The sequence below is a fragment of the Jaculus jaculus genome, chromosome X (genome assembly GCF_020740685.1).
Source record: "Jaculus jaculus isolate mJacJac1 chromosome X, mJacJac1.mat.Y.cur, whole genome shotgun sequence".
Classification (NCBI taxonomy): domain Eukaryota; kingdom Metazoa; phylum Chordata; class Mammalia; order Rodentia; family Dipodidae; genus Jaculus; species Jaculus jaculus.
In genome coordinates this window covers 9,516,507-9,536,073 of record NC_059125.1, presented here as the reverse complement: position 1 = coordinate 9,536,073, position 19,567 = coordinate 9,516,507, and the positions used below count along the sequence as shown (strand labels likewise).

The following is a 19,567-nucleotide window of genomic DNA, read 5'->3' as shown; positions in this document are numbered from 1 at the left end:
CATTGATAATCATGGAAAACGTTAATAAAAATTGAGAAAAAAATAAAAACAGAAAAAAAACCTACTGCTTTCTGGGCTTCCTCATGAATCAGCTGAGACAGGTGTTCAGGAGAGCAGAATAGTGAACAAAACTAATTCACTAAGTTAGGGATAGTAGTAAGATTCCCTCTACAGTACTTTCTTACCCCCCAAAGCATCTCCAAGTCAGTGGTTCTCAGACTTCGTTGAACTCAGAATTGTCTGGGGGAGATTTTAAAACTGATAATACCCAAATATTGGTGCCACACCTCAGAACAATTAAAACCAGTGTCTCTAGGGATGGAGTCCATGCACTGATATTTCAAAAACTCCCCGTGTGACTCTAATATACAGCCAAGTTTCCGATGTAGCATTCAAAATCGGAGCTTCCCAGCCATTACTGTGCATGCAGATCACCTGGAAGGCTTGCAAAACTGCAGATTCTGGTTAAGCATGCACAGGCCTGGGAGCTGACATCCTCATTTTTAAACAAGCATCCAGATTTGAATGCTCTTGGTCCATGGACCATACTCTGGAAAGAGCTAAGTTACAGGTGGTTAAATGAGATAGCAAAACAAACCAAAAACCTAAACATATTGTTTCTGAAAACAATTTCTCAATATATCACTGTGTCTTCTTCCCTGAGTACAAGTAACAGTGGTAAGAGTCCATTGGAAGGATGGATAGTTAAGGATCACTATAGATGTTTTGCACTGTTCTTCATAACATGTTCAAGGGAATAAGTAAAAATTAGGCAGTGCCTATACAATAGAAATGGGTTACTTCAAAAAGAACTGGGGGGGGGCGGATGGAGAGATGGCTTCGTGGGTAAGCGCTGGCCTGTGAAGCCTAAGGACCCTGGTTCGAGACTCAATTTCCCAGGACCCACATAAGCCAGATGCACAAAGGGGCGCATGCATCTGGAGTTCGTTTGCAGTGCCTGGAGGCCCTGGTGTGCCCATTCACTCTCTATCTGCCTTTTTCTCTCTCTGTCTGTCGCTCTCAAATAAATAAGTAAAAATAAATAAACAAAAAAATAATTTAAAAAGAACTAAGGGGCTGTAGAGATGGCTCTGTGGATAAAGTGCTTCCTGTCCAACCATGAGAACCATCACCCACGTAAATGCCCAGTGGGCATAGATTCTTGCCTGTAATCCCAGTAATCAGGAAACAGGGACAGAGTCTCCCTGGGAAAGCTGAATCGTAGAGCTATGGGTTCCAGTGAGAGATCTTGCCTCCATAAATAAGGTGGAAGGCAATAGAGAGAGATACTGAACAACAACATCTGGCCTTCACATGCACATACATGGACCCACATACATGCAAAAATAAAAAACACCCTAAAGACGAAGGCTGAAGACCAAATCAGGGCTCAGTTTAGAAGAGAATCCTATGGCAGACTAAATTAGAATGGGGTCTGAAGGGAAGAGAATGCACTTGAGAATGGTGGATGTATCACCAAGAGTACTCACTGCTTTTTCTCCAAGAGCTGATTTTAGGCTTATCCTCACTTTGATGCTTTCATCAGCATCTAATTAAAGAGAAATTGCAGACAGCTAATTACAGATAGCAGCTTGACCACGTGTGTTCATTTTCTTCCCTTCCCAAGAAGTGGTTATACAAAGGAATATTTTTAAAGGTATGGATGAGCAGGATGGTGCATGCCTTTAATCCCAGCACTCAGGCTGATGTAAGAGGATCACCAGGAGTTCAAGGTCAGCCTGGGCTACAGAGTGAGTTCCAAGTCAGCCTGGGCCAGGTTAGACCCTGCCTCAATAAAGGAGGGAGCTGGGCGCGGTGGTGCACAACTTCAATCCCAACACTCAGGAGGCAGAGGTAGGAGAATTGCCATGGGTTCGAGGCCACCCTGAGACTACATAGTGAATTCCAGGTCAGCCTGAGCCAGAGCAAGACCCTACCTCAAAAAAAGGGGAGGGGGATAAATAGAACTTTTTGAAAATGAGAAATGATGGGAGAGAGGGTAACTGTTTTCTCAAGGGACAGAAAATCTTATAGCCTGGTGTATACACAGAAGAGAGACAGAAATATTAAAAAAAAAGTTTAAAAAATATGAAAGGAACTGCCATAAAGAGGTAATAATGCTGTATTGTTAACAATATTTGTCTTTGGAGAACAGAATTCCAGTGTTGTAAATCGAGAGTGTCACACTTACTGTCAACACAAGATGTATCAGAACACTTGAAAGAGTGTGAAGTAGAGTGGAAAGCAGAGGAAAGGCATACTCAGCCATGTCACAACCCCCACAAGTCTGGGGCCAAAGGACAATAAGGAAATCAAATTGCAATGTGTACACTCACATGGACTCCAGTCAGTGTTCCACCCCACAAAAGAATTCTTGTTCTGGTCTTTCAACCAAATGAACAATGGTTCGAAGTATTTGAGCAGTGGTCTTACATCCATATTTTTTGCTCCTACTACATTTTCCAATGCTAAGGTCCAGGGTTCTGATTTTCCAAGACGCAGCATATTGCTACATGAAAAAAAGAGGTAGTTCAGAGTGTCTTGAGAGATACCAGATGTACATGTATTTATTCAACCATCTATAGTTCCTTTCGTTGGCTTGGATAAATTTTTCTGCTGGCAGATTAGAAAATACAGCACATTATTACACAGATTCAATCCTCTTTCCTTCTACTGCTTTGTAGTCATGACAGAGAGAAAAGGTGGCCCATCCAGCCATCTCATACACTAGGTTCCTGCTTGATCCCAGTTGAAACATTTACTTTCTGGTTGGGGAACTTTTGAGGTCTTAATTTTTCTTTGGGGGACAAATAAATCAAATGAAATGCTAGGCATAGAAGTGAGTAATATTGGGTGCTAGGAGAGGTTCAATATGTGGAGGCATTTCTTACAGCAATTTTTGCCCAGCTTCAGTAGAATTTGAGATGTCACATTGGTACAGCAGACCTTCATGTTTAGCTGCCTGGCAAAGGGCCTCTTGAAACTGGAATTGGTAAATGGTCCTTGTGTAGTATCTGTACAAGAGATAAGGAAAAACAACAAGAAAAAAAAAAGAGAGAGAAAGAAATCACATGTGGTAAAGTCATTGGTCAGAGTATGCATTTAAATTGTGAGCACAAGTGACTCCAGATCCAATCATTAATTCTGCAGATTCATCATAATTGACTTGTAGTTTAAGTCCCAGCTAATAAAAGAAGCAGTATTACTACTCTGTTAAACGTTAGCCCTTTCCTATAATGATGTCAGTTGGTCCTCATGCCAGGTCAACAATATAATCATTTTGCAAATACAGAAAGTGAGGTCCAGGAAATTTACAATCTGGGGCTAATAGCTGAGAAATATATGTTTTTAAGACTTCAACTTTAAAATGCCCTTTCAGTGACACACCTATAATACCTTCATTCAAGGGGAAGATCACAAACTTGAGGCCTACCTGAGATATAAAGTGAATCCCTGCCTACCAAATCAGAGAGCCAGAGCCCCAGAGGCCCCCAACACCTCATCACTGAAGCAGACCAAAAATGAACCCAACATGGCTCAGGGAAATTTTGCAGAAGAGGGGACGGAAAGAATGTCAGAGCCACATGTTGGGTAATGATATACAGAGACATTTATCATACCAATAACTTTGGGCTAACTCCACAATGCACGACCCATATACCTCATCAAGGAGGGGCCAATGGGGAGGGGGTAGGTCACGGATGAGCCTAATAATGGTACCAAACTGCCTGTACTTGCAGAATAGAAAACTAATTAAAACAAAATAAATAAAGTAGGGCTGGAGAGATGGCTTAGCGGTTAAGCGCTTGCCTGTGAAGCCTAAGGACCCTGGTTCAAGGCTCGGTTCCCCAGGTCCCACGTTAGCCAGATGCACAAGGGGGCGCACGCATCTGGAGTTCGTTTGCAGAGGCTGGAAGCCCTGGCGCACCCATTCTCTCTCTCTCCCTCTATCTGTCTTTCTCTCTGTGTCTGTCCCTCTCAAATAAATAAATAAATAAAATTAAAAAAAAATAAAATAAATAAATAAAGTAAAGTGAATCCCTGTCTCAAACAAGGAATAAGCAATATATGATGAACTCTGGTAGAAATAATGACACAAATTATACTTGTTATTGCTCCAAATGTTCCTGTTGATTCTTTGGTGATGGGGAGATAAATACATATAAGTTTACTTAACCCAGTAAAAAATGTTGGATTAAATTGGATTGAAATTGATCATCTATATTGAGATTATGGTAAGAAAGAGAGAGAACAAATATAATTATCACTCAGTTGAACCCCATTTGTCATCAATATTATCATAATAGCATAATAGTCCATAACCCCTAGAATTTAAAAAGAGAAAAGAAGATTGTCATTTACCGGATGAATGAGTAATCATTAGAAACGTGAAACAGAGCAGCAGGGTCACAGTATGTTTCATCACGAGGTAGAGGTTCCACCACGCCAACTATCTGTCGCCTTTGGGAAGCAAAGGGAAATATACATTACTAGTTGGTCAACCATCATGCCAAAGAACAGGTGAGCTCAACTAGAGCATTTCCTTCAGACAATATTATTTACATTGGAGTTGGCTATCAGGTGTAATAAAAACAGTGTAAAAATCAGAAAAGGAAGTGTTACAGTATTTCACACACACCTCCTCCTGGCCATGGAGACTTGGGCTCCAAGAGGATGGAACTGTGTTTTGGTCATCTTCATAGTTCCAGTGCCAAACATTGTGCCCAACACTAAGGAGAGAGTTCATTTCTGTTTGATCAATGACTAACGGGGCAATTCATGCAGTAATGAATTACTTTTAAAGGTCCAACTCCCACATTCATCTTTAAAATAAACTAAAAGAGATCCAAAAATTAGCCCAGCCAGAAAAAAAGTAGACAAATTATATGTCAAGCCTTATTTGAAAGAAATACAGGTTTATCCTTTGTGGTTATGAGCTGTTTGTAGGAAGCTTTAAGTAATAGATCATTGTGGACAGCTTCAATTATAATCTATCATTAGAAACACTTCTTGATTGATCACACTTTACTTTTCCTATGTCACCTCCCAGATTAAAACACACACACACACACACACACACACACACACACACACACACACACTACTGAGACAAGGTCTTGGGAAAGGAGCCCAGGGGGCATCAGCAAAAGAGTAAAGAAGTAAGGAAATAAAGCAGCCCCTCAGAGCTGGAGAGATTGCTTAGTGGTTAAGGCACTTGGTTGTGAAGCAAAAAGATCCAGATTCAACTCCCCAGGACCCATGTAAGCCAGATGCACAAGTTGGCACATGGGTCTGGAGTTTGTCTGCAGTGGCTGAAGGACCTGGCATGCCCATTCATTCTCTCTCTCTCTCAATAAACTTAAAAAAAAAATAAAGAAAGAAAAGCGGCCCTCATCACCAAAAATTATGTGTGATCAAGTGAGTTACTCCTGTAAGTAATCTCATCTTATTCTCACTGAGGAACTCTGGGATGCCATATAGAGGAATTGCTATGAGAGCTGAAGCATTATTAATCAACCAACCGATCCATCATTGCTTGAGGGGTGATGGAGGTAGCATTAGTTTCTCAGTCCCTCCTGCCATTTATGGGTTCTGGTGCCCTTGGAAAGCCCTTGGGCAATGTACTATAAATAATACAGATGTCAGTGTATGTGTGTGTGGGGGGAGTATAGGTCAGTCAAACACTTTTAAATTTTTATTTACTTTTTATTCATTTATTTGACAGAGAAAGAGAGAGAGAGAGAGAATGGGCACTCCAGGGCCTTCAGCCACTGCAGATGAACTCCAGATATGTGTGTCCCCTTGTGCATCTAGTTAACATGGGTCCTGGGGAATAGAACAAGGGTCTTTGGCTTTGCAGGCAAACACCATAACCACTAAGCCATCCCTATAGCTCAGTCAAATACTTTTAAATAAACAGTAAACCCTCAAGAAAACATTCTATTGTTTGTATACTCATTGACTTACTTCATCTCCCACCACTTTGCCATCCACTGGTTTTTAGGAATTTCGCCTTTAAAAACCATCCACCTCCACTTTTCTAACATGTAAGTAAATGGTAGAGTTCCAACAATTGTCAGTGCTTGTTTCAGTAGGAAGTTTATGTCTGTCTCTGAAAGTAAAATGGAAAATTGCAATTATTAAGATAAACATAAAAGTAGAAGTTTTCTGATTTAAAAACAAAAAAATTCCCAGGCTAGAGAGATAGTTCAGTGTTTGCTGCTACAACCTGAGTACCTGAGTTTGATCTTGATCTGTAATCCCAGAAGACTGACTGTAAAATAGGAGGTGGAGACAGAAGGATTTTCTGAAAGCTCTCAGTGAGTACAATAAGAATTGTAACAACAGCAATGCAAGAGCAAGAGAAACCCTGCCTCAAATAAGGTGGAATGACAAGGAAAGATCAAAAGTTGTCTTCTGACCTCCACATGTGTGCCAGCATTCATACATGAACACATTTGCACAAGTGCATACACACACACACACACACAAATAAATAATTTGAAATATTTAAAAAAAATAACTTTCCTGAGCTGGAGAGATGGATTAGCACTTAAGGCACTTGCCAGTGAAGCCTAAGGACTCATGTTCCACTCTATAGATCCCATGTAAGCCAGTCACACAAAAGTGAGGCAAGTGCAAGGTTGCACATGCCCACTAGGTGGCATAAGTGTCTGGAGTTCAATTGCAGAGGCTGATGCCCTGGCGCACCAATTCTGTCTGTCTCTCTCTCTCTCTCTCTCTCTCTCTCTCTCTCTCTCTCTCTCTCTCAAATAAAAAAAGGTGCTCCTCCTGGATATCCATGACTTTAGAGTCCCTGACACTAGTACACAAGACCATCATATTAAGAGGAAAAGATCATAACATCAAAATAAAAGAGAGACTGGTTGAGAGGAGGAGGGGATATGATGGAGAGTGGAGTTTCAAAGGGGAAAGTGAGGAGAGGGAGGGAATTACCATGGGTTATTGTCTACAATTATGGAAGTTGACAATAACAAAAAGAAAGGGCTGGACGGAGGCTTAGCAGTTAAGGCATTTGCCTGCAAAGCCAAAGGACCCCGGTTTGTTTCCCCAGGACCCACGTTAGCCAAATGCACAAATGGGTACACGTGTCTGGAGTTCATTTGCCCTGGCTGGAGGCCCTGGAATACCTATTCTCATTCTCTCTCTCTCTCTCTCTCTCTCTCTCTCTCTCCCTCCCTCCCTCCCTTCCTCCCTCCCTCCCTCTTTCTCTGTCAAATAAATAAATAAATAAAAATTAAAAAAGAACTTTCCCAATCTCAAACTATTATTCATCAAGAAATATACAATGAGCCAGGTGTGATTGGCACATGTCTTTAATCCCAGTACTCAGGAGGCAGAGGTAAAACGATCACCCCATCAGTTCAAGGCCACCCTGAGACTTTATAGTGAAATCCAGGTCAGCCTGAGCTAGAGTGAAATCCTACCTTGAAAAACAAAATAATAATAATAATAATAAATAAAAAGAAATATACAATAATATGCATATATTCCTTTCTCAGCTGAGAGATTTAGTTTAGTTTTGTTTAATATGTTATTTATTTATTTATTTGAGAGAGAAGGAAGAAGAGAGGTACAGACAGATACAGAGAGAATGGGCGCACCAGGGCCTCCAGCCACTGCAAATGAACTCCAGAGGGAGTTAAAACAGGGGAAAGAACAGGTAAGCAAAAATCCACAAATTAACTTTAATCCATACTTTTCACTAGTTTCATTTGGCTTCTTTAAATATCCCCTTATCAGAGTTAATTAGGGCAATTTCATCTCCTTTCCCAGTCATACTGTTTATTCTTGAAAGCTTCATGAAGGCAGTGACTGTGAATGTCTCATTCGAGACTGTATACCTAGTCCAGTGTCTGCTGCATAATGCTCTCTGTGAGTCCTTGGTAAATAAGCAAACATTAAACAGATGTGGTGAAAAGCCTGCAAACTAGGGAAGGGCAAAAATTAAAAATTAAATATATTGTGTACAGTAGGTTACTTACATATATAATAATAATGTACTATGCATTTCAAAAAAGCTAGGCGAGGGCTGGAGAGATTTCTTAGTGGTTAAGGCATTTGCCTGCAAAGCCAAAGGACCCAAGCCCAATTACCCAGGACTCACATACTCCAGATGCACAAGGGGGCGCACTCATCTAGAGTTCATTTGCAGTGTCTGGAGGCCCTGATGCACCCATTCTCTCTCTCTCTCTCTCTCTCTCTCTCTCTCTCTCTCTCTCTCTAATAAATAAATAAAATTTCTTTGAAAAATAAGGCTAGAACAGGACTGGGGGTGTAGCTCCGTGATAAAATATTCGTTTAGCATGTGTGTGGCCCTGCATTCCATTACCAGCTCTGAAAAAAAAGATAGAAGAAAGCATTTAGAAAATTTTCATAGAAAAATGATGTTTGTGGAAATAGATACGTTACTCTGATTTAAACATTATAAAATTAAACTTGTATCAAAACATCATGCTACTCCATTAACATACAACTTTTATTGTTTTGCCAGTGTATGTTGCAGATGTATGCAGGAGCATGTGTGTGTCCATATATGTATGTACATGCATATGACCAGAGGTCAATGTCAGGTGTCTTCTTCAATCACACTTCACCTTATTTTTGAGACAGGGTCTCTCCCTAAACCTGGAGCGCACCAATTTTAGTACAAAGGAAGCCAGCAAGCCCCAGGGACCCTTCTGTCTCTGCTTCCCCAGCACTGGGATTATAGAAATTACCATTGTGAGTGGCTTTTTTTTTAATATTTCAAAACTTTTTTAAAATTAATTAATTTATTTATTTGAGAGCGACAGAGAGAGAAAGAGACAGAGAGATAAAGAGACAAAAAGAGAGAGAGAGAAAAGAGAATGTGTGAGCCAGGGCCTCCAGCCACTACAAACGAAATCCAGATGCTTGTGCCCACTTGTGCATCTGGCTAACGTGGGTCCTGGGGAATCCAGCCTCGAACCAGGGTCCTTAGGCTCCACAGGCAAGTGCTTAACTGCTAAGCCATCTCTCCAACCCTAAAAAATATTTTATATTTATTTATTTGACAAAGAAAGCGAGAGAGAGAATGGGAGCGCCAGGGCCTCCAGCCACTGTAAATGAACTCCAGATGCGTGTGCTCCCTTGTGCATCTGGCTAACGTGGGTCCTGGGGAATCGAACCTGGGTCCTTTGGCTTTGCAGGCAAATGCCTTAACTGCTAAGCCATCCCTCCAGTCCTGCCTGGCTTCTTATGTGGGTGCTGGGGATCTGAACCTAGGTCCTCATGCTTGCATGCCAAACACTTTAACCACTGAGCTATCTCTCCAGTAGCCGCTTTCATGTTTTTATATGCTAACTAATAAATTTGGGCTGAGGAGATGGCCCAGCAGTTAAATGTGCTTGTTTGCAAAGCCTGCTGACCCAGATTCAATTCCCCAGTATACACATAAAAAGCCAGATGCACAAAGTGGTGCATGTGTCTGGAATTCAATTGCAGTAGCAAGAGGCCCTGGAACATCCACTCTCTTTCTCTTCCTCTCTCACTCTCGTTTTCTGTCTCTCTCTCTTTCTCTCTAGTAAATAAATAATAAAGGTATTTTAAATAAAGATAAATTTAATTATAAATAAATAAATACACAGACCTCCCTAGAAAGCTCTCGTCACTGGATAACCAAAAATCCAATGAACTACAAATGTACTGCTATCTTCCTTAGCAAGAATTTTAAAGCTTATACATCAGACAACATCAATCTCCTTTGTTCGTGACATAAAAAGGCAGTAGAGCTCATCTTTGGCTTACAACAGCTCACCAAAATGAACGTAGAGAGAATGTTATTGACTCTGCACATCACTGTATCTCTAGTCTAGAAAACAATGTCTTGCACAATAAATATGTCTAGAAAAATAAACATCCAGGTGTGACGGTTCATGCCTGGAATCTCAGCACTCAGGAAACTGAGATAGAAGCATTTGTGAGTTGCAGGACAGCCTGGCTACAGAATGAGGCCTTGTCTCATAAAATAAAACACACAAACAAAAAAGAAAAGAAAGGAAAGAAGGGAAAGAGGACAGAGATAAAGGAATTAAGTCATTTAACGTCATTCATAAGTCAGGATCAGAGTCAGAAAGGACTGCTTTTCAAGCCAGTGGTTTAATCATGTCTAGTACCATTTTAAGAACCATACTGATGAGCTGGGGAGATAGGTCAGCAGTTAAGGGCACTTGCCCATAAAGTTAGCTGGCCTGGGTTTGATTCCCCAGTATCCATGTAAAGCCAGATGTGCAAAGTGGAGCATGTGTCTGAAGTTCATTTGCAGTGGCAAGAGGCCCTGACACTCCCATTTCAATCTCTCTCTCTCTCTCTCTCTCTCTCTCTCTTTCTCTCTCTCTTCTCTCCTTAAAAATAAATCATTTTTATTTCATTTATTTATTTCCAAGGGGGGGAGAAAGAGAGAGAGAGAGAGAAAGCATGGGTGCACCAGGGCTTCTGGCCACTGCAAACAAATTCTAGATGCATGTGCCACTTTGTGTCTCTAGTTTTACTTGTACACTGGGGAACTGAACTCAGGTCATCAGGCTTTGCAGGCATGCACCTTAACTGCTGATCCATCCCTTTAGCCCAAAATATTTTTAAAAAGCAACAAATATATTGATTTCTTCATCTTTGCCTAATACTAAGGTATATTTATATAGTGAAAAGTGATACAATAATAATTGTCTGTTCATTGACTTAAATAAATCATATTTTTAAATTAGGAAGCATGGATACCATTAATTACCTTTCTTTTATTTCTCTCTTCACTGGAAAATGTCACCATCAGCCTACAATCTACTGGTTATATATTTATGGCAAGTATTTCAGACTTATGATGGCTTGCCATTGGATCACTCTTAGACTCTTGTGAGATCGCTATGGGTTTGGAGCCAGTGATCAAGGTAAAGTGATCAAGGATGGGACTCATGAAGCTAATGCTTCAGGAGAAGAACCAATGGTTATGTCATGTATAATGAAAATTAGGGGTGAGAAGTACCTAGAAGAGGTAAAGGTATTAGGCTCTAATTGCTCTCTGTTTCCTAAAGCCATAGTATCTTCACTGAAAAATCTGGATCTCCTGATTTGTGTTTCATCAGGTCCCAGCCATCCAAAGGACAAATGAGCTGCCTCAGGCAAAGTGAGCTGCCACAGACAAAAATGGGGATGTCACAGAGCAAATTGTACTTGAACCAAATGAACAAAATGTTTCACTCACTTCCAAAGGGGGATGCTCCGTCACCTATTCTTTAAGAACTCCTGAGTTTCAAGCTATACTTTGCTTTGCATAGTTGAAGGAAAGGCTTTAGACTAAGACTCTGATTCTATAGCAGCCATTCTATTGCTTTTTGCCCTCAAACTCTTGTCCTCTCTTTTCTTCAGGTTGCTCTTCTGTAGAATGGTTTTTAGAATCAGTTCAATTCTAACATTTTGGGAAGTTTTGACCTAGAACAAGAGCCATCTATTTAGAAGCCTGACACTTATTAACTGAGTGACTTTGGACAAGCCATTTCAGTTCTATGGAGCTGTTTCAGCATCTTCAAAAAGCCCATCAACTTCTATTTTGGAGCTGGAGAGATGGCTTAGCGGTTAAGGCATTTGCCTGCAAAGCAAAAGGATCCAAGTTCGACTCTCTGGGACCCACGTAACCCAGATGCACAAGGGGGCACATATGTCTGGAATTCGTTTGCAATGGCTGGAGGCCCTGGTGTGCCTATTCATTCATTCTCTCTCTCTCTCTCTCTCTCTCTCTCTCTCTCTCATAAATAAATACAATACATTTAAAATAAATAAAAATCCCTTTTAAAAAAAAATTCTATTCTTATGGCCCCAAGACCATTCAGTTACTTCTCTTATTCCTGTTTAAAATCACAAAACCAGCACTCGGGAGGCAGAGGTAGGAAGATCGCCGAGAGTTCGAGGCCACCCTGAGACTACATGGTGAATTCCAGGTCAGCCTGAGCTAGAGTGAGACCCTACCTTAGAAAACCAAAAAATAAAAATAAAAATAAAAGCACAAAAGCACAAGGTGACATGTTATCATAATACTTAAAAAACCCATAATTTTTGCCATTACCAATTCCTAGTTGCCTATAAACATATTATACCATAGGTAGCAAAGGGAAGCATGTGTTTTATGCACATGATAATAAATATCTTTTTCCATATGAGATTAATAACTCCTCCCCCAAAAATTAAGCAATGAAAAAAATGTACCATTATCATCACGGAAACCAGGTGGCAGAAGACCAATAGATTTCAGATGCTTAGGTGTAGCGGCAGAGAGTGACATGATTTCCCCAACAGCTTCATGGAACCCTTCATTGGCTCCATTTCTTAGCAGGAAAGGTTGTGTGGCATATGCCATGTCATACTGGATGTGTCCCATCTCGTGGTGGGCTGTCAGAAAGTTGTCCATTGTCACCTTTGTACACATCTTGATTCTGCATGAAAATGGGAAAGATTAAAATGAATTTTAAGAACCTGGAGAGATGGCTTAATGGCTAAGGCACTTGCTTGCAAAGCCAAAGGACCCAGGTTCAATTCCCCAGGACCCATGTAATGTCAGATGTACAGAGTGACATATATGTCTAGAGTTTGTTTGCAGTGGCTAGAGGCCCTGGTATGCCCACTCTCTCTCTATCTGCCTGTTTCTTTCTCTCAAATAAGTAAAATATTTTTTTTTCCAATGGGATCTGGGGCTTGAACTAAGTTCCTCATGCTTACAAGGCAAGCACTGTACCAACAGAGCTATCCCCCCAGTCCAAGTCAAATATTTTTTAAAATAATTTTTAAATGAGTGTTAAGGTTCACTTAATCACCATAGTACAATTGTATGGGGGTAATAATAGCATGAACTCTCTTTCTAAGACTTATTTACCATTGAATTTTGAGTACCTATCTCTTATGTTCTATGTCCCAGTTGTTCAGCATAAAGTGATGGGTAATGTTGAATCCTATTCCCTACTCTTTACTACAAAACTCAGAGGCACAGTTTTATGGAAGGGATCGGTAAAAATAGCCAGGTGCAGAAGATGAGTGAATACAGGCAGAGCCTCCTACAAGTACCATGAAAAAATAACTGAGGATACAGTGAGCAATCTTGATCTTGATCAATGCACAGAAATTGCTAGAGGTTGACATTTCTGGAAATGCCTACTGATAAAGACTTTAGGGAAGTAATAGCATTCTGAACATTACTAATAGTTGACTGTAGCTAGGATGCAAAAATAGAAGAGGATGGAAACTGAGACTTGGAACAATTAAAATGCAAGCCATAGGGGCTGGAGAGATGGCTTAGAGGTTAAGACGCGTGCCTGCAAAGCCCAAGCACCCTGGTTCGATTCTCCAGGTCCCACGTAAACCAGATGCACATGGTGGTACATGAGTCTGGAGTTCCTTTGCAGTGGCTAGAGGCCTTGATGCTCCTATTCTCTCTCCCTCTCCTTCTCTCTGTCTCTAATAAATAAATAATTTTTAAAAATCTTAAAAAAAAATACAAGCCATGGGATGGGTGTGATGGGACCACCGGACAAGATCAGAGTTGGAAGAAAAAGGACAAATGACAATGCCTTAGGAGGGGACTTGGAAGTTAGTTCACTGAGTAAACTGCTTGCTTCACAAGCATGAAGACCTGAGTTTTATCAACAGAAAATAAAAATGCCAAGCATGGGCTGGAGAGATGGCTTAGTGGTTAAGGTGCTTGCCTGCAAAACCTAAAGACCCAGGTTCAATTCCTCAGTACCCACACAAGCCAGATACACAAGGTGGCACACACCTGCAGTCCCAGCACTGGGAAGGCAAAAAAAAGATGGCTGCTGAAGCTCCCTAGCCACCTAATTGTTGACCATTGCAAGTCAATGAGAGACCCTGTCTCAAGAAAAGGTGGATAGTGTTCACATGTGCACATGTACCCTCACACATATGAACACACATTCACAGACATATAAAGAAAGGATGAATGAATGAATAATAAATAAATAAGTCTTAGGAGGCCCCAATACCTAAGTGATTGAGAAGGAAGATAACTCAGTGGAGACAAAGTGCAATCAGAGATATTTGAAAGACAGTAGGCGAATATTGTCTAATGCTGCTGTGGTCCATTGAGATTTGCATTTGACATTTATGTGACATTTAACTGCATTTGACAATCATGTGGTGATCCTTTTCCAGTTGGCAAGAGCATGCTCGTTTCAGTTGGGGGTAGGTGTCATACTTTTAAAGATTTCCAAATGAATTTTCCTAACATTGTTATAATGTTACCCTTCCACAGTGATAAATACCCTTTAGGGACTCCCCACTACTCAAGAATCAACTCAACCTCATAAACTCAAACTTATCCCGCACAATATAACCCCAACCTGCTTTTCTTTCCTATATATATATGTGTGTGTGTGTGTGTGTATTTATTTATTTATTTATTTATTTATATAAGAGAGATAGAGGAAGAGGCAGACAGAGAGCGAATGGGCTGCTATAGGGCTTCTAGCCACTGAACATGAACTCCAGATACATGTACTACCTTGTGCATCTGGCTTTATGTGGATATTGAGGAATTGAACCTGAGTGCTTCGGCTTTGCTGGCAAGTGCCTTAACCACTAAACCATCTCTTGAGCCCCCCCCCCCCAACTTCTTTTCTAATTTAGTTGCTCTCTATCCTCTACCAGGAAGTTTTATCTCCCCATCTTTTGGGGCAGCTCATAGCCAATGACTGACTAAGAGATGGTATAAGAGGCCAGCCCCCTTTTCTCTAGGTGTGACCAGCTCCAATTCAACTGGGAGCTCTAGAGAGTTCATGGGATCAGGCTGAGGCCAAGTGTTTACTTCCATCCTTGCCCTATCCCAGCCTTGTGCTCTCAGTGACCCATTGCCTGAGAACTGTCACTCAGTGAATGAAGAAGTTGAACAAAAATCTCCAGCCCATATTAGGAAACCTAACCTAAAGCACAAATCTACAACCTGGAAATTACTGTTCTGCTTTACAGATAAGGAAATGGAAACCTAAGAAGATTACTCTGTCCAAGGTTGCCTAATCATGAAGTGACACACCTAGGATTCCAAAGCCTATGCTCATTCTGCCACATCACAGGCTATCCTGTACATAATTTACTGTTCTAGTCTAACTTGCTTACTTCAGCACACACCAGGTCCTGCCTCTCTCTCTCTCGCTCTCTCTCTTTCTCTCTCTCTCTCTCTCTCTGCATCTGGTCCCTCTGCTCTCCCACTTGCACTCCTCCAACCCCTTCTTATATTTCAAGTCCGATTCCAATGTCACCCACAAAGCCCTGTCTAATCTTGTCTTCTATTCCAGGGTAGCCAATTTGCCTCTCTCAGTTCTCCATAAAGCAATCCTTGCATTTCTCTTATGACATGTCCTACTTTCTCCCTTTTGTTCGGCTTGTGACTCATTTATTCCTGTCTCATTGACAAGAGTGAATCACAGACAAGAAGATCAATGTCTGATTCCTATGCTCATCTTTTATAATTCTTAGCACCAAATCTCTCCTAATAGGGGCACCATGCAACTCTACAGAGCATATGATATTTCAAATGAGGCCTGAGTTATCTATCTACAAGTCAACTTAAGGTCTGTAGGCAATCTTCTTGTTCCCCTGAGAAAATTAAATGTGTTCTTTTGGACTCCTGGCCTTTGTGCAAAGAGCATTCATTAACTTGGATACTCAGAGAAGCAAAGAGGAAACCCACGCCTTCATTGTTCCATTCTGTATCTACATTAAAAATATCAGACCAACTACCTGAAGTCGTTTTTCCCCAGTTCCCAAGCTGTGGGATGGCAGACCACTTGCCGGCCATCCCCTGGCTCAGTTAGCATGGAGTTTTCCCAGAATCCTTGAGTCATAGGAGGAAGGCCAACAGAAACAAAGAACTTCTCTGCCTCCTTGAATATCCTGTCTGCATCCCAGCCCTGGAAAAAAGAAAAAGAATTTAATCCTAGTAGTAAAATAATAGGACTTTTCTGTTGGCATCATCTTTTCAAAAGAGGATTGAACAACATGCATGGGCAACTTTTGAAATGTTTAGACTCTTTGACTCCATAATCCTCTCTCTAAGGAATTAACCTAGTAAATTATCAAAAATTAGGTCAAAGGATTACATTGCAATTTTATTCATTTTTATTTGTTTATTTGAGAGACAGAAAGACAGAGAGAGAGAGAAAGAACGGGTGCACTAGGGCCTTCACCTGCTACAAATGAACTCCGGATGCATGTGCCACCTTGTGCATCTGGCTTATGCTGGTACTGGGGACTAGAACCTGCATCTTTTGGCTTTGCAGGCAAGTGCCTTAACTGCTAAGCCATCTCTGCAGCCCATTGACTATGATTTTTAATAGGATATGAGAAAATAATCATTAAAATTGTTAAGTAATGAGACCATTATAGAATGGAAAGTATGTAGTCTCCAAAATTATATTTAAAGACATCATATTGATATTATACAATACAATGAAATATTCATTGAAAAAGTAAAATATTTTTTTAAATTATTTTAAGGAGATAGAGAACAAGAAAGAGAGAGCATGAATTTTCAGGGACTCTTTCTGCTGTAAACAAACTCCAGATACAAGCAACACTACTTTGTGCATCTGGCTTTATGTGCATACTGTGGAATCAAACCTGGGCTGTCAGGCTTTGTGAGCAAGTGCCTTTAACTGCTAACACATTCCCTTAGCTACAAATTAAAATATAAACTACTCAGATGACATGTGATATTTTTGTCTTTATTCTTGGAATTTGAATATTGTGGGAATCAATCCCAAAGCCTTGCACCTACTAAAAGTAGTTTTACCACTGAGCTATACCCCTGCCCACGTTTCTTTATTATACAAACAAATGCAAAATTTATACATTAAATTTATATTAATATATAACATATATGTAAACATAAAATTTATGTTATAAGCACAAAAATATGACATTCTTTTTGCTAAATATGATTCAACTTGGCCAACAGTCACTGAGCTCTTTTAGGGTCAAGGCCCTATATTTGACTTGGTGGAAGCAACAATGGAGGTGGCCTTGAATTCAATGAGTATCTGAGTTTCATGTTGTGTATGGCATCTGAACTTTGAGAATGCTTCGAAACTAGATAGAGATAACCACTGGCATGTGACACCTGGAAAACTTGTTGAAACTAATGTCTCAGGAGACAACCACATTTGCCAAGGTAATAAAACCCATATCTGGAAAGCTGAATTTCAGTAGTTAGTGCCATCAATTGTTTTTAGTAACACAGAACACTTCCAATCTTGAACATGATCCAACTTGAGCTTTTCTCATATATCAATCCTGGCAATAAGAAACAGAATATTGAGAGTATGTTTTTGAAAGTACTATTGGCCTTTAAAGGGTTAATATCAGGCAGATGGTATTGATGAGAAGGGCATTCTTTCATTTTAAGTTTAATTAATATTTTCCTCATGCATAAAAATAAAGTTGTACATGTTTCTGGATGTTGCAGTTACTTTATCATTACTGGGGGAAGGCATCTGATCAGTAACAGCTGATAGGAAAAAAAAAAGTTTATTTTGGCTGATAGTCTCAATAGTCTCAAAGGGAAGTTCATTATGGCATGGCAGAGCAGAGGCTTGGCATCACATCTTCTTAAAGCAGCTGGGAGGGAGCAGCAAGAGACAGATAGCTCTGGCAAAGGGAGAGCTGGGCTATACAAAACTCAAGGCTTCATCCCCAGTGACCCACCTTCTCCAGCAAGGCTTCATCAGCTGGGGACTAAGTAAGTATGAGGTTTGATCACAAACATATGAGGCTATTGGGGACATTTCATATTCAAACCAGTACACTGGAGTATGATGTGACTTGGGAGGGTGCTGGGTATTGAATTCAGGGTCCTGTGTATCCGAGGCAAGCACTCTACCACTGAATTCTTTTGTTGTTTGTTTTTCTAGGTACGGTTTTACTCTAGATTGACCTGGAATTCACTATGTAGTCTCAAGGTGACCTCAAACTCATGGCAATCCTCCTACCTCAGCTTCCTGAGGGCTGGGATTAAAGGCATGTGCCAACACGCCCAGCTCTCTACAACTGATCTTAATCCCCAGCCCTGATGTGATGTTTTCTTACATTGTATAATATTCAAGTTATGATAAAATATATATTCTTCAACAGTTGTCACTTTTTAACAGAAAAATAATTAAAAATTTTCTAGTTTGTCAAAATATACAGCATATTATCATTATCTATAGTCACTGTACTGTACATCCTTAGTCTTATTTTATGATTCCTCAGTCCCTTTCCTTACTTTCCCTCATACATTCCTCAGCCTCTGGTGAGTATCATACTACTCTCAGCTTCTATGATATTAGCTTTTTAGCACCACAGTTCCATCCATTCAGTCTTTTATGGCTGAATAATATCTCACTGTACACACATGCCACATTTTCCTTATCTATTCACCCACTGATAAACTATTGAATTGTCTGTATTTCTTGGATAGTGTAAAAAGTGCTACAATAAGGGATGGAGGGGGGTTCTTAGTGGTTAAAGGCACTTGTTTGCAAAGCCTGACAGCCTAGGTTTGATTCCCTATTACCCAAATAAAGCTAGATGCACAAAGTGATGCACACATCTGGAGTTCACTTGCACTGGCAAGAGGCATTGGCATGCCCATATTCTCTCTTTTGGTCTTTTTTCTCTCACTTTCTCTCAATCTCTCTCTCTCAAATATGTAAATAAAATATTTTAAAGTGTTACAATAAACATGGGAGTCAGCTGTCTCTTTGTCAAACTGATTTCTTTAGATGTACATCCAGGAGTGGGGCTGCTGGACTGTATAGTTGTTGTATTTTTAATTTTTAATTTCTTGAGGAAGTGACATGCTGTTTTCCATAATGGTTGTACCAACTTGCAATCCCAAGTCAGTGTGGAAGGGTTCTCTTTGCTCTTCATCTTCACCAGCACTTGATATTTGTTGTCACTATAGTGAACTCATATCTCACTTTAGTTTTGAATTGTATTTGCCTGGTAATATTGATGTTGAGCATTTTATGTACTATTCCTCATTCGTATGCATCCTTTTAAGAAATGCCTTGTAAGGTACTTTGCCTATTTTTAATCTGATTATGTGTTTTTATATATTTTGGTATTTCATTATATATTCTGGGTATTAGCCATTGTCAGACAGTTATCCATTTTGAGTGGATTTTTGGAACTGGGGAGAGATAAAGATTTACTATCATTCTTCTGCATGTAGACATCCAATTTCCCCAACATTGTTTATTGAATATAGAGCCCTTCTCTAATGTATGTTTTAGCACCTTTGTTGAAAATCAAATGGAAATAGATGCATGGGTTTGTTTCTAGGCTCTATTATGTTCCATTGTTCTGTATGTCTATTTTTATGCCAATGCCACTTGATTGAAATTGCTTTGTAGCATGTTTTGAAGTCACATAGTGTAATTACTCTTGCTTTATTCTTTTTTGCTCAAGAGTGCTTTGGCTATTTGGGTTTTGTTGTTGTTGTTGTGCCATATAAATTTTAAGAATTTTTTAAATATGATGTTCTTTATAA

General features: G+C 40.1%; 1 protein-coding gene across 2 annotated transcripts in view; it reads right to left on the bottom strand.

Moving 5' to 3' along the window:
• Ace2 (angiotensin converting enzyme 2) overlaps window positions 1–19,567 on the bottom strand; it is a 57,680-nt gene that overhangs the window by 10,828 nt on the left and 27,285 nt on the right. For both annotated transcript variants that reach the window (XM_004671466.3, XM_045140273.1), the window contains 7 exons: window positions 15,778–15,947; window positions 12,238–12,464; window positions 5,968–6,112; window positions 4,363–4,461; window positions 2,892–3,014; window positions 2,337–2,509; window positions 1,491–1,549 (listed from right to left, as the gene is read on the bottom strand). In XM_004671466.3, the coding sequence (XP_004671523.1) occupies window positions 1,491–1,549; window positions 2,337–2,509; window positions 2,892–3,014; window positions 4,363–4,461; window positions 5,968–6,112; window positions 12,238–12,464; window positions 15,778–15,947 (996 nt within the window). The remainder of the gene's footprint in view (window positions 1–1,490; window positions 1,550–2,336; window positions 2,510–2,891; window positions 3,015–4,362; window positions 4,462–5,967; window positions 6,113–12,237; window positions 12,465–15,777; window positions 15,948–19,567) is intronic.